Source organism: Cyprinodon variegatus, unplaced genomic scaffold (assembly GCF_000732505.1).
Source record: "Cyprinodon variegatus isolate N-32 unplaced genomic scaffold, C_variegatus-1.0 Scaffold1375, whole genome shotgun sequence".
In the NCBI taxonomy this organism is placed as follows: domain Eukaryota; kingdom Metazoa; phylum Chordata; class Actinopteri; order Cyprinodontiformes; family Cyprinodontidae; genus Cyprinodon; species Cyprinodon variegatus.
In genome coordinates this window covers 44,950-58,661 of record NW_015151828.1, presented here as the reverse complement: position 1 = coordinate 58,661, position 13,712 = coordinate 44,950, and the positions used below count along the sequence as shown (strand labels likewise).

At 37.7% G+C, this 13,712-nt stretch overlaps 1 protein-coding gene across 1 annotated transcript in view; it reads left to right on the top strand.

The window, feature by feature from the left end:
• The first annotated feature begins 4,300 nt into the window (after positions 1 to 4,300).
• Positions 4,301 to 13,712, top strand: part of LOC107103085 (glial cell line-derived neurotrophic factor-like) — an 11,241-nt gene continuing 1,829 nt past the window's right edge. Inside the window, exons 1-2 of the mRNA XM_015402604.1 lie at positions 4,301 to 5,042; positions 7,269 to 7,499. Coding sequence (XP_015258090.1) covers positions 7,295 to 7,499 — 205 coding nt within the window. The 5' untranslated portion in view covers positions 4,301 to 5,042; positions 7,269 to 7,294. The remainder of the gene's footprint in view (positions 5,043 to 7,268; positions 7,500 to 13,712) is intronic.

The window sequence follows — 13,712 nt, the reverse complement described above, 5'->3', positions numbered from 1 at the left end:
GAGGCATAAGACTACGGCTGTTTTTCATTGCGTTTTCAAATCCAAAAAGACAATTTTGGAAATAAAAATATTGTCGCTATAAGTCTGTGTAGGGTCTACATAAAGATGACAAGAGGTTGTTGGGAAAATCAAATCAATCAGTGATGTTGAGCATTTGTTTCAGATTATCTTTTTACAGCCTAATGGTAAACAGAACCAGATGCAGTGATGCGGATGGTTTATGGGAGCATTGTTAAATGCTCACAGAATCTCTGTGGGAACTCCTTGATGTTTCCATCTGAGGGCCTGACAGAGCTTAGTGAAGGGAACAAATTCAAGAATTAGGGTGGTTCTCCCATCAGCGGGACAGGAAAAAGAGAGCTTTTCAGATGGAGTGACGAGCCTCTTCATCAGACTCGATGTGGTGATGATTCGTCCGTCTTACTCATGTTTCTCCTCCTAATTCATTCAAATTGTAATCAGTAAAGTCTTTCAGCTCATGGGATGCCAGACACCCACAGAGTGTGCTGCGCTCCCACATAAAGAGAAGATCTCGAAGATGAGTCTATTTTTGGTTGCCATTATCTCCAGGGTTCAGTCTGAATGAGGCAGAGGAGGGCTACATGGGACTTTTTCTGCAGATGCGTCTGCAGATATTATCAACAATACAGCGCCTGTCTGCCTGTCTCTGTCAAACACAAAGTCCCAAACGCTACGATAAAAAGAGCTTCTGTGAAATTTGTTGCACCCTCTTCTCATTCAAGTAGTAATATAACCACATATGAAATTACAATCAACTTCATAGTGAAATCACTTTTATTTCTTTCGAGTCTCAATTTGTGAATTTAAAATAATAAAAGAATATCGATTGTATTCAAGGGGTTGTTGCTGCATTTCTAAAGTAATTTTATATTTTAAAATGTCTGTTTTTTCTTACTTGCATTTCCTTTTCTGGAATTTTTGCTGCCAGCACATTATTATTATTTTTTTTCATTGTTCCTCTAACAAAACGTTAACACATTTCTTACAGTGTTTTGAAAATAATTTGGTGAATGACATTTTTTTTTTTCACTATGTAATTGTCATTCCGGAATTTCAACTGCTTGAAAAGTGTGTAATTTGTTTTAAAGTAAATTTCTTACCAAAGTGTGTTTTGTTTTACTTTTTATTGTTGTTTTTTTTTATATATATAATTGGAGCAAAATTATTTTTGATAGTTGATTTGAGTTGATAAAAGCTTTTTGCTGCCTATGGAACAAATCAGTATTTCTTTTGTTGTTTTTGTAATTGTTATTTACAGTTGCTTTGAGTAGTTTAGATTTATTCGTTCATTCTTTTTTAATAATACTTTTTCCAACAAAATAATTGTGGCTACTATACAGATGTTCATCTCTGTATCCCAGCTTTTTTTTAGTGTTTACAACTTTCCAGCAATTTTTCACAGTAATTGTGTTTTTGTTTTTATGTTATTCCGGCTTTTTGATCTAATCATTAAGAGTCCGTAAATGGGAGGAAAGCTTAAATGTGGTGAATTAAAACAAAGGTAACTGAAACTGAGCTTTTACTTTCTTTGTACCTCTTTAATGTCTTCAATTGTAGTTTTGTGCCATCAATCTTTCAGTAATGGTTTTAAAATACACAGTAACACTCTTTTGTTTTATATTTTTAATTTCCTTGTTTTTTTGTTTGAATATTGTCACCCTTTGTAGTTCTAAAAATGATTCTTTATAAATGGCACATTATAAAATGGGATTTATAAAAAAAAAAATCTATTTAAAGGCACTTTGTATTTTAAAGGTATATAACTGTGTAAGGCTGTACTTGTTACTGGATTTGGCTGCTCTGAATCCTTTAGAAAATTCCTACTGTTAATTCTCTGCTGTCTTATTTATCTGAATGTCAGTTACCACAAAATTTCCCCGTGTGTGTTTTTTTTATACAGTGTTAAAAGCTGAATTACTTTCATTCATCTCTTGTTTGGGGTAGTGCAGATCCAAACCGCACTGGCAGGGGAAGAGAAATGTTTCACTGCAGCCAAACAAGACAGACAGACAGACAGACAGACAGACAGACAGACAGACAGACAGACAGACAGACAGACAGACAGACAGATTTTCTATTCACTTCAGTTTCAGTGTTGAGTGACTCTAAAAAGGTAAGAATCGGAAGCATTAGGCGTTTTCACTTGAATAGAAAGTGTAAATGCACTTCCTGTTTTTCAATAATCCATTGTCAAAGTCTTTTATGACTATATTGTTCATGTATAAAGGAGGCTTAAGAAGTATTACTCAAGAAGACAAAAACAATGAATTAGCAAATGCATAATAAAAACCTTCAATAAAGAAAAAGTAGGTTTTGCCAACAGGAAAAGGCAACAGGACTCCCTTTGATTATTAAATCTAGGCTTACATTCATTAATAACATAATACTCCGTGAAAACTATTAAGAAATGTTAAATGATTTATTAGTATGGGCTGATTCACCATTAAAATTATATAAATGTTGAGGGTACTGAAACTGAAAATGAACAAGAAGCTGTTAATAAAAGACAATAAAACCATGTGAGAACTTGACAGGTAGGAATCCATACGATGTAGATTAGGCAGACTGCTACGTAGACGCAGTAGGGATGGGCAGGGCCCAGCGAAAGCGCCTGAAAGAAAAACATGTATAAACAAGACGTTTTAGGATTGTGAGCAAACAAATCTGAGCTTTGATGCTGCTGAGTAACAGGTAAGCCAGCGTGGATTTAGGGTGTCAGGGCAAGGATTTCCAGCCTTTTATTCAACAGCTCTCCTTTTTTTTTTCAGTCAGTGTTTTGAATATAAAAATTAAAACAGAGCATTTTTTGTGGACACACAAGTGTTGAGTTGTGGTTGGATCCGGTCTCCTAGCTCAGAAACACAAATAAGTTTAATTCTTAAAAGCCTAAGTAACTTGTGTAATTCACATTTGCAGGAGATAAGTAAGCAACAGAGGCGGTACTACGGGGAGAACAAGGAGGGCAGTGCCCCCCCTGCAAAACTTAGGGGGAGTGGCGGCCTAGGGTTTAGAGCATAGGGCTTTGAATCCTGATGTTGTGAGTTTGATTCCCCACTCCCACAGACTGCCACTCTGGCTCCTGAGCAAGACCCTTAACCCCACACTGCTCCCCGGGTGCCGCACAATGGCAGCCCACTGCTCCACAAGGGGATGGGTTAAATGCAGAGAAGTTATTTTCCCTCTGGGATTATTAAAGTATATATATATATATATATAAAAAATTAAAATCTGCTGCTCGGTATTGAGTGTATACAGTTTTTGCATGATGGCACCTTTAGGGCAAGGGGGGGGGGGTTTACCATTAGGCAATAGGCAGTTGCCTAGGGCCCCAAGTTCCCGGGGGCTCCATAAAACTGTTTAGATGTATGGTTAATACAACTGTTCCTTAACTGTACACATTATGTTTTTGATTAATTTGATCCTTTCGCTAAAATTACATCAGAACACCTATAACAATGTATTATATCTTTCAAATGCCTCCCGGCCCAAACATAAAATAATAGTAGGATTAAATACCTTAGTTAATAATAAGGCGGATTGTTATACAGAAAAATATTTATACATCTGGCAAAATTTTTATTTCTAACATCAGAACAGTTAATTTGCATAGTGGTATTTAGTTAATAGCTACTTTAAAAAAATGGGGACATAATCTTTTCAGTTGCATCTATATTTTCAGTAGGCTATACCCAGGAACAAAAAAATAAAAACCCTCTAGTAGCTTTTGGATTTTCTGTGCCTACCTAAGATTAGAAGCATCTAACCCTCTCGTTCAAAACATAGGCGCCCCTGTAAAGCAAGCGGCTTTAAAATCAGAGAAAGATGGTGCAGCTTTTCCAGGTTCTCTCAGTTTGACCTCACACCAGAACCCGCTCACATCCTCACCACATGCGCTGAAAAAACTTTTCTGAGTTTGCAGTGCAATAAACACAAAAGGTCTGCATGCTTAAGATAAAAAAAAAAGTTCCTTAAAAGCTCCCCCTCGCATCTGCGCCAATATGTTCCTGGTAAATAGCAGGTGAAGTGGCTCTCCTGCATGTGGGATGTGTGCAGCCATGAGACGGAACCTGACACTGCAGGCGCACGGAGCGCGGAGATCAGGTTGGAAACATGCACCGCAACAGAACATCTCCAAATCGCATTCCGCATACTGAAATCTAATCCGAGGACATCAGGATGTGTGACATAATCCCCAAGACATCTGAAAACTTCGCTCCTCCAAACAAGGCTCCAGAGGTGGTTGGGAGAGATATGCGGACCTCTGTTACTCACTGTTTGCGCTCACATGGGTCTATAAAAGAGGGGGCGGACACCAACTAACCCCCCCCCCCCCAACTACCCAAACGTCAGAGCGTCCTGAACTATAAATCTTTCCAAACAGCCCCTCTGCGGCTGGCGCGATGGTGTGCGCAGACATATGCCCAGCTTCAGTCCAACATGAGGACGATGCGTGTGGAGAGCTCTGCGTAAACACAGACTGACTTGGAGAAAAAAATATGACAATATTTATCAGAATATGTTTTGTTTACTATGGCGAGATGGGTAAGAAATATTGGAGATTCTGGAAAAGGTGCGATTGAACTATTTTACCAGGAGGCAAACGAGCGTTAAAAAAACATCCTCCGGCGCTTTTCTCACTTGTTGGAGACGCTGATGTCTTCATTGGACTTTTCTCGGTTGGAGATGGTGGAGCTCTCTCGGATTTCCAGCGTGGAAACGTAGCATCCAATTAATCAGCGACTGCAACTGTACTCCGCGACCTGCAGAGACACTTTGGTCCACCGTCTTCAGAGACGCATGGTTCGTTCGGAGCCCTACGCTGGAATACAGACAACATATCTGGCGCAAACCTTTCCTGCGCCATTTGGACTTATACTGGTTTAAAATAAATCTCCATTTGGAGATTCTGACATGATTTACACAGTTAAGTCAACTGGGGACACTCTTGGAGTTACGCTTTCTGTTTGGATTTTACTATAAACCACTGAGATAATTTTAGGTCTGCATGGGCCATATTTAAGGTAGGTCAGTCTCTTTAATTCCTTCTAGTTTCAGACTCTGAAAATGCGCACTGCACAATGCAATTAGTAGTTTGGTTGTGGTAGGCTGTGTTTTTCCTCTAAAATAAAAAAAATAAAATAAAAGAAGGAATTACGCATTCAGACGCTGAGTGTAAGCCTAGTATTTATCTATATGGAGCTGTTTAGGTTTACTGCAGACTTAACATGCCATTAGACGGAGTCATGTAAGCTCCGGGGATCGCCATCTGGCCAGCTCACACCATTATTTAGGGTATCTTTGCCAAAACGCTTACCGTGCGTGCTTACCGACCTACCAGTCGCATGTGTGCTTTTGTGTGTTTGTAAGGCACACCCTAAGCGCTTCATCTGGAACCATTGGAGAAAAAAAAAAGCATTTCATCCAAAGCGCCTGGATACTTGCGCGCATATATGCACATATTTGCGCACAACTGTCTGAGTAACAGCACCACCCCCTTTAGCCAATTCCACTGATAAAAACTTTAAGGATTTAAACGATAACCTCAATGAACTCATTTGTGTATATTTTATTACGGTAAATATTAATCAGTCCCCCATTGGTGAATATTATACCACTTATGAAGACACCTTTGCTTCCCTGGTTTGTCCTACCATGCCAAACATAAACCAGTCAGATGTACATATAAAAGCCATGGTAAAATAGAATAAAACTTTAAAAATCATTCTAAAATTGGCATTTAGATGTTTCTAAACGTACATTAAATCTTTTTAGACTATTTCCATGTGTGAAATATACATCTTTTTTTAAATAACTACTGTTAAGTTGTCCTGTCATTGCTAATGACTTCAATAGTGTTAGGAAGAGCTGGCTACTAAGTTTGACTATAACATCGCTGCTGTTAGACTAGCAGAACTGGAGCAAAATGTTTCAAAGCTAATCTAATTAGGTGGCATGTAAACGTTTGCTTAGAAAGCCACACCAGTCATTATGGCCTCGGGTTAAGATATACACCCAGCTAAAGAAATCTGACTTTAGTATTAGCTGTATGCATGATACTAAAATAAAATATTGCTGGACAGAGTATTTTCTAGGGATGCACCGATCCAGTGTTTTCCGATCTAATCCGATACCTGGGCTGAGCATATTGGCCAATATTCAATACCAATTCAACTGTTGAATGAATGAATCATATATATCTTGCCATGGAAGGCTTTAGCGTTGATATAAGCATTGTTAAAAAAAAAAAGGTTAAAAAAATTAACAGTAAATGTACTTTATATTATTTGTTAACAAATAAGCAGCAAAAAAAAAAAAAAACAGCTCCATGCAAAGTGCACTGGATTGGGTCTCTGATATCTGATATCCAAACCAGCTAATTAGTCAATATTGGAGGCGATATCTGATCCAGGATTTGGATCGGTGCAACTTTCGTGTTTTTCTCATCACAAGTCTTACAATCCTGAGAAAAATAAATCAAATGCTCTACAGCCCTCTGGCTAAATAATGTGAAAACAAGGGTAAAATGTGAGAGGCGAAAAGTAATCCACATGGAGACGTCTATCAATGTCTACATATTAATGAAATGTTGTTTGGGTTGATGACGTCATGCTAAGTAAGCCTTACTTTTACCATTTTTCTTTCAGCCAATCAAACAAATTACACAACCACTGAAGATATACATTTTTAAACATGTTTTTTCAGCTAAAATATGGTTGAAGGGATATTTCGCATTATTCAGCATTGAAACATCTGCTGGAGACTCCAACTTAGAATAACAGGGGAATTTTTCCATTTAGACTTAGACAACTTTTGTCATTTAATTAAAGTTGGTTAAGTCTAAGTCATTTCAGGGAAATCTCTAAACTCTAAACCTTCCATGTGCAAATGTGTACTTGAATAAAACTAGTTAACTGTAAAAGACTCAAATTGAATACTCTTCAGAATGATTTTGTTTTGTGAAAATAGGCTGTCTGTCTGCTCTTGTACATCTTTATGGTGAGCTTTTTATCTTCTTCGCTCACCAGAGACATAATTTGAGATCATACTCATTTGACACGATGATGCACTGATTATCACAACAGCACTGATATTAATATGTTGATTTTTCTTATCCCCATTAGAAAAATGTGGGTTGATTTTCTCAGAGAACGTAGATATTTAAAGATTTGCTTCACCTCATCATTTTAGTTAACTTACATTTTAGATAACTTACACCAGTGTTCTGTGGTCTATGTTTATTTTTGCAGCTTTCATCATTGGAACTGAGTCTAAGATGAAGTTATGGGATGTTCTGGCCACGTGTTTCTTGCTCCTGACCTCCGTTGCTACACGGCCTCTCTACCAAAACACTCAGCCAGCCAAGAGGACTCCCTTCTCCAGCAGCTACCGTGATTCTGGGTCTCTATCTGTGGAAGACGAAGAACCACTGTTCCAGGGTGAAGTGCAAAACCTGCAGGAGATCTCCATGGAGGATCATTGTAAGACGTCTTTGTAGATGTATTAGCAGAAGATGTTTTGTAACTGATTCTTTTTAGGCAGAATTAGTTAAAAATGTTCAGTTTTCAGCCTCTGTAAATTATGCTTTGGATTTCTTAAATTCAATTTAGTCCCAGTGGGAATATTTGTCATTTTACAGATCAAATAGTATTTTCCAAATCAAGTAGGAGAGGGTATATACAGTATGCAAAAATAAGTAACATGCCTTATCTAAACATAATCTCACTCAGGTGCTTCTAAATGCAAAGTAATTTGGCGTATTCTGACTAATTGCTCTTAAGAAACACCCTGTAAAGCGATTAGAAATGGGTGGGTAGTCCATCACAAAGGTTATCAGATGCAAGGTCTTAATTTTTGTTTTATTGCTGCTTTTGTGTTACATCATCATGTTGTCTAAACAAACCAGCAGCAAGTGGAAGACTTTGAACAGCTCCAATCAGCAGACTTCTCTTTTCACATTTTTCTGTCTCCTCTTGTTTACATTCACCCCTGCCTCTCTTCAGCTCAGACACCCATGACCTCTACCCATCTGCCAAAACTCAGAGATCATGGCAGGTTTTAGATGAGGCACTGCGAACCAGGTCACAAGAGTTTTTTTTTTTAAGTTGGGGGGGCTTTTCTGAAGCACAGAACAAGCATTCTATGTTTATATTCATTCCGGCAGAGACGGTGGGCAGGAATTTATTCTGTTTGGATCAGCGTGACACTGTATCATCCTCACTTTGGAGTAATCACAGCTAAGAACTAGATAAGGCATGGAACATTTGGGGCAAGTGTTTGTCTTTGCCACTTCATATTGTGTTTGGAGCGCAGTGACATTACCGATCTGCAATGGATCCCAAGACGATGAAGTCTTCAGGAACTGTGTAAACAAAGCGGCAATGTGGAGAGAAAGGATTGGTCGCTTGGTTTATGCCTAATGTCAAATAAAAACAGCAGTTGCTGTTAAATTTTGGCTTCAGCTTTGAAAGTACTAATTTTAAAACATTCTTAGGCAGTCTGGAAAAGTTTGGAATTTTACTCTCAAGTCGGATGGCCATGGAAAAATTAATTAGGGCTTAATTTCAAGACTTTATTCCCTACTTTCAACCATTTATCTATGTTACAGAATCCTTATATGAGATCCGACTTCTTAATCAGCCTTTAATTTCTTAGACAGAAACAGTAGGTCTATTTATACTTAAAATATTTGCTAGAAAAATAGCAAAATTTCATTAAGATCATTAGCTGTGTGCAGTATAGTCTGTCAACAGGTGAACTCTGTGACCTGTTGTCTTTCAGCTGACACACAATAGAAGGTGTCTAAATCAAAGGATAGGTGTGTCTAAACAGATTGGCCCCGTAGTTCACCTGATACACGAAGGCCAGCCTAATCAGCTGTGGCGCTCAGCGAGATCAGATAGCGCAGGTTAAAAAGAAAAGATAGGGGACACTGCAGAGTAGACGCTGCGTTAACCGCAACACCACCTGCCAGATATCTCACCCCCGCTGGCCGTGACTTCTTGATGCACGTACAACATGTCAACACACATCTGAGCGCTCAGGCGTGCCCACGTTACGCAGAGTTGCTCAGGTGATATAATTAGTATTTGACTAATTGAGTCATGACAGATAGATGCTTTTTTATGACCAAGTTAAGTGTTGCAGTACCTGCGGGCGTTCACCCAACTGCTTAATAGGATCAACGTTGAATTCAGGAGGGTCTTCATTTCATCTCAGAGCAGATGGCTCTGAGTTGTGCTGCAACATATTTTTCAGTTTCATCTAAATAACTCAAAGCATATGCCTTCCTGCCCTGTCCATCCATCAGACATTTAAACACATTTGTCATCTATTTGCCCTTGACTGTATCAAACCAGGCAGTTCCTGTGTGAAAGCTCACTAAATCTGCCTCAAAGGGGAAAAAAATCTACAGGTGTAGCAAGAAAACCAGGATGTGTTTCTACCTTTAAGACAGAATGGCCAACAAATACTGCAGAACCTTACAGGACGACATGATAAAAACAAAAGAAAAGCAGGATATCTTGCAGAAGATTAACTGACAAACACACATAGAAATTCCTATATTAATGTAAGTTAGTTTTTATGTATTTATCATCAGCTTCAACCAGATTTTGATCTTTTTATTATCTCATAAGCACTAAATGGATAAATAGCCCCATTACTGATATATCTTAAAAAGACGTTATCAGTGATAACGTCTCAGGTTTGAGTCTTGGCCTTTGGACCTTCTCCACATGTTGTCTCACACTAACCCCCATCTCCTGTCAAAATAAATAAAGTCACTAGTGCCAAATAAACACAGCTGCTTGGAAAAAAATTTTGATATTATGATAAAAAAAAACCTCAGTGTTTCTAAATAGAATATGATGTAAAACTCCAACACAGATTAGCTTATGAATGTGAAATGGGAGGAAAATTTGACATGCTTTTCAATATAATTTTAAAAGAAAAAAGGAAAGGTTTTCCAGGCTTTTCACTCCAGTCTCCTTTACTCTGATACCTTCAAACAAAATTAGTTGAATTAACCACCTTCAGAAGTCAGCTGTTTGGTTTTATTTAGGTCCACCAATTCACTTTAATTTAAACTCTGAGGGCCACAGAGGGTTTATGGAGAAAGCAATATCATGAAAACCAAGGGACCACCAGAAGCAGTTTAAAACAGTATGATTATAAAATTATTTTCCCTCAATGTCCAGCTGCTTTAAAAACTACAAACCTGACAAGACATTCAATGCAAGGAAAGTATTCATCAATGATATAAGCAAGAAGTCAGGGTTAAGTCTGGATAAGCTGCAAAGATTATATCCACAGCTCAGGTAGGAGGATCTGCTCCGATGACAAATAGTAATCATGCATTCCAAAAGTATGATCTTCATGGAAGAGTTGCAAACAGAAAATCATAGCTGGAAGAAATCCAGAAGAAGTTCCCTCAGCGGTTTGCCAAAATCCATTTAGGGAAGACAGCAAGCAAAATCTTTCCTCTTCAGAGAAAGAGAAGCAGTTTGATTACTTAGATCAAAACATGCAAATGTTTTAGGACTGCCAGACCAAAATCCAAATCTATAGCGAAAGCTTCAAAGTAATCCAATCTGACTTAGCTTGAGCTATTTCACCCAAAGAATGATCAAATATGTTCCTCTTCAGAAGACTTCAAGCTGTGGTTGCAGCAAAAGTGATTGTAAAACTAACATTTTTTAATCAACACACTTTTTAGACTGACATGTAAAAAACAAAGGAATTTACAAAAAGCTAAGCTGTGTATAATTTCCTTTTCAGCTCATTGATCTTTAAAATAAAATCCTAATAATGGTTTTTGTCTATACATTTTGTTTTTTGTAAACTACCAATCTTACAATGTATTTAACAGTATATTAAAACCAGATTTGTCAAAAGTATTAATGTTTATTACTCAAGTGAAAGTATGAATCCTACGGTTTAAAAACACTTTTGTAGAAGTTAGAGTATCAATTTAAGCTTTTAATAAAGTAAAAGTGTAAAAGTACCATTTTAAAAACTATTTAAAGTATAAAAGTAATGCAGGAAATTTTTTTTAAAGGTATAGTGGAGGATGTTTTTTTTCCGAGTGGATCATCAAAATAAGTGGTCCTCCTAACAGTCAATCATTCTGGTGATATGTTTACGTAAGGCCATCCTACGTGCTCATCCCTATTTTCACTTACCGGTGGTGAGTCTGACATAGTTGAAATATTGCAAATCTTCTTTTATAAAGTAAGCTTGTATAAGCGATGCAAACAGCAACTTTTAAACAGAGCGTGCACCAGGAGAAATGGGCTTGTGCATGCTCTTGCAAACATTTAATAGTCATTCCCTCTCGGGGCGGTTACTGGGTGATGCATGTGCATTTTTTCTTTAAAATTCACAAAAATCCTTCACTACACCTTTAAGGAGAGATGCTTTAAAACTTTATACTGGTTACTGGTCTGCCCTATTAAAGGAACATTTTTCTACTATTCTGGATGATAATTTCCTTATACAGAATTTTCTTAGTTTCATAACTAGTGGTATTTTTCATATTTAAATGTGCATTATATTGAAAAACTGTGTATTTTGGTATGTGGCAAACAACAAGGAGTCCACGCATTATCCCTGCTAGGTCGCGAGGGGTGCTGGTGCCTAGCTCCAGCTGTCTACTGAGGCGGGGTACACCCGGGACAGGTGGTCAGTCCATCGCAGGGCAGTATTGAGTCCAACCACAAAGAAATTGTCTGGATGAAACAAATTATTTGGATTGATGGTTCTTTTTTTTTTTAAATACCAACAGGCCATAATGAAAATTAGCTTAAATGAAGCAAAACTAACAAGTCTGTTTTTAAAATGTAAGTAGTAGAAAGAGATAATTGCAAGAAAATGTAAGAGTAAAAAATAATTACTCAAGTAAAGTATAGCTAGCCAAAATGTCTACGTAAGTAAGGTAACAAAGTATTTGTAGTTTTTTATTTTGCACCTCTGGTTAAAATCCTATTTAGAACACATGTCAAATGTATGTTAATGTACACATTACGACCAAGCAATCACAAGTTTATCTCGTCCTTCAGCCCAGACAGCGTTCATGAGCCAAGACATGGATAACAGATAAGACGCGGTGCACTAGAACATCCAGGCCAATAATAGTTATGGGTCTTTAAAACTTGTTAATAATAAGGATGAGGGTTCAATCTGCTTCACACTAACATTAGTAGTATTAGTATGTTATTATGCGAGATAGTTTTGAGGTTCTTAAAGCTTTCTAGGCTATTAAAATATTCATTCATTGACATTTTAACCAAACTTTTCTTCTTTCTAGCCCGTTTTTTATATATATATATATATATATATATATATATATATATATATATATATATATATATATATATATATATATATATATAAACGACAGGGTGTTGTCAGCAAAATGTTTAGATAGGTGGGAAGTCAAAATGCAGGTTTGCCAATTTGTGGTCAAAGTGATGGAGTGGAGTCCTGGTGCAATGACTCATTTGTTGTAGCTCCATAAACATGAGAAAGAATAATTAAAAGAAGGGAACAGAGTAAGCAATTGAAGCCAACATTTTTTGCAGCTCTGACCTTTGATTTAGCTATTTAAAGCTCAAGTTATAAATGACTCAGTAATGTGTTGGTTCTCTAGATTTTTTTATTTCATGAAAAATAAGACATTCTGACAGAAAGAAAGGCTGATAAGAAAACAAAGAATGATACTAAGTGAAAAAATAGCATATCTTCTCAAAAAGCACTGCAAATAAAGCATTTCAGTTTCCTTTGGTGTAAAAAAATTGTACTAATTTCTACATGAATGGCGTTTGTGTTATTTGTCAAAACATCATAGATGACATGAAAGTTTTGGGACAATCATAACTCGTTGTTAGCGTGGCATCACTCCTCCCCTAGTCTAAAGTGTGCTGAAAGCCCCTCAGGCAACAGACTGAAACTACTTTTGCTCCTGATGTGTTCATTGTTGTGTGAAGGAAAGTACAAAGTGCTGGGTTTATATAACATAACGGAAAGCATGGTGTTAAATGAGAACAGGAACCCCGAAGATACAGTTTCAGTGTGGAGCAGTTTACACAGGTCACATTTATATAGAATGGTAATCAGGGGAACCTTTTTATACTAGTATTTATCTCTGTGAAGATCTTTGGAAACCAACAGATCGTTTCATAGAGTACCCCATTCATACTCACATTTCTACAGTTTCCATACAAATATTCTGTAACTTGGATGTCATAATGGGCTGTAACTCAGTGCCTAGCACTTCTGCCTTGCAGCAAAAGGTTTGATTCCTGGCCTGGGGTCTTTTTGCATGGAGTTTGCATGTTCTCCCTGTGCATGCATGGGTTCTCTATGGGTACTCTGGCTTCCTCCCACAGTCCAAAAACATGACTGTTAGGTAAATTGGCTTCTCTAAATTCTCCTTATGTGTGAGCGTGTGTGGGAATGGTTGTTTTTCCTATGTGTCTCTGTGTTGCCCTGGGATAGACTGCCGACCTGCCCAGGGTGTACCCCGCCTCTCACCCATTGACAGCTGGAGATAGGCACCAGCATTTCTCACGACCCCAGCAGGGATAAGCCTGAAGGAAAATGGATGGATGGATGGATGGATGGATGGATGGATGGATGGATGGATGGATGGATGGATGGATGGATGGATGGATGGATGGATGGATGGATGGATG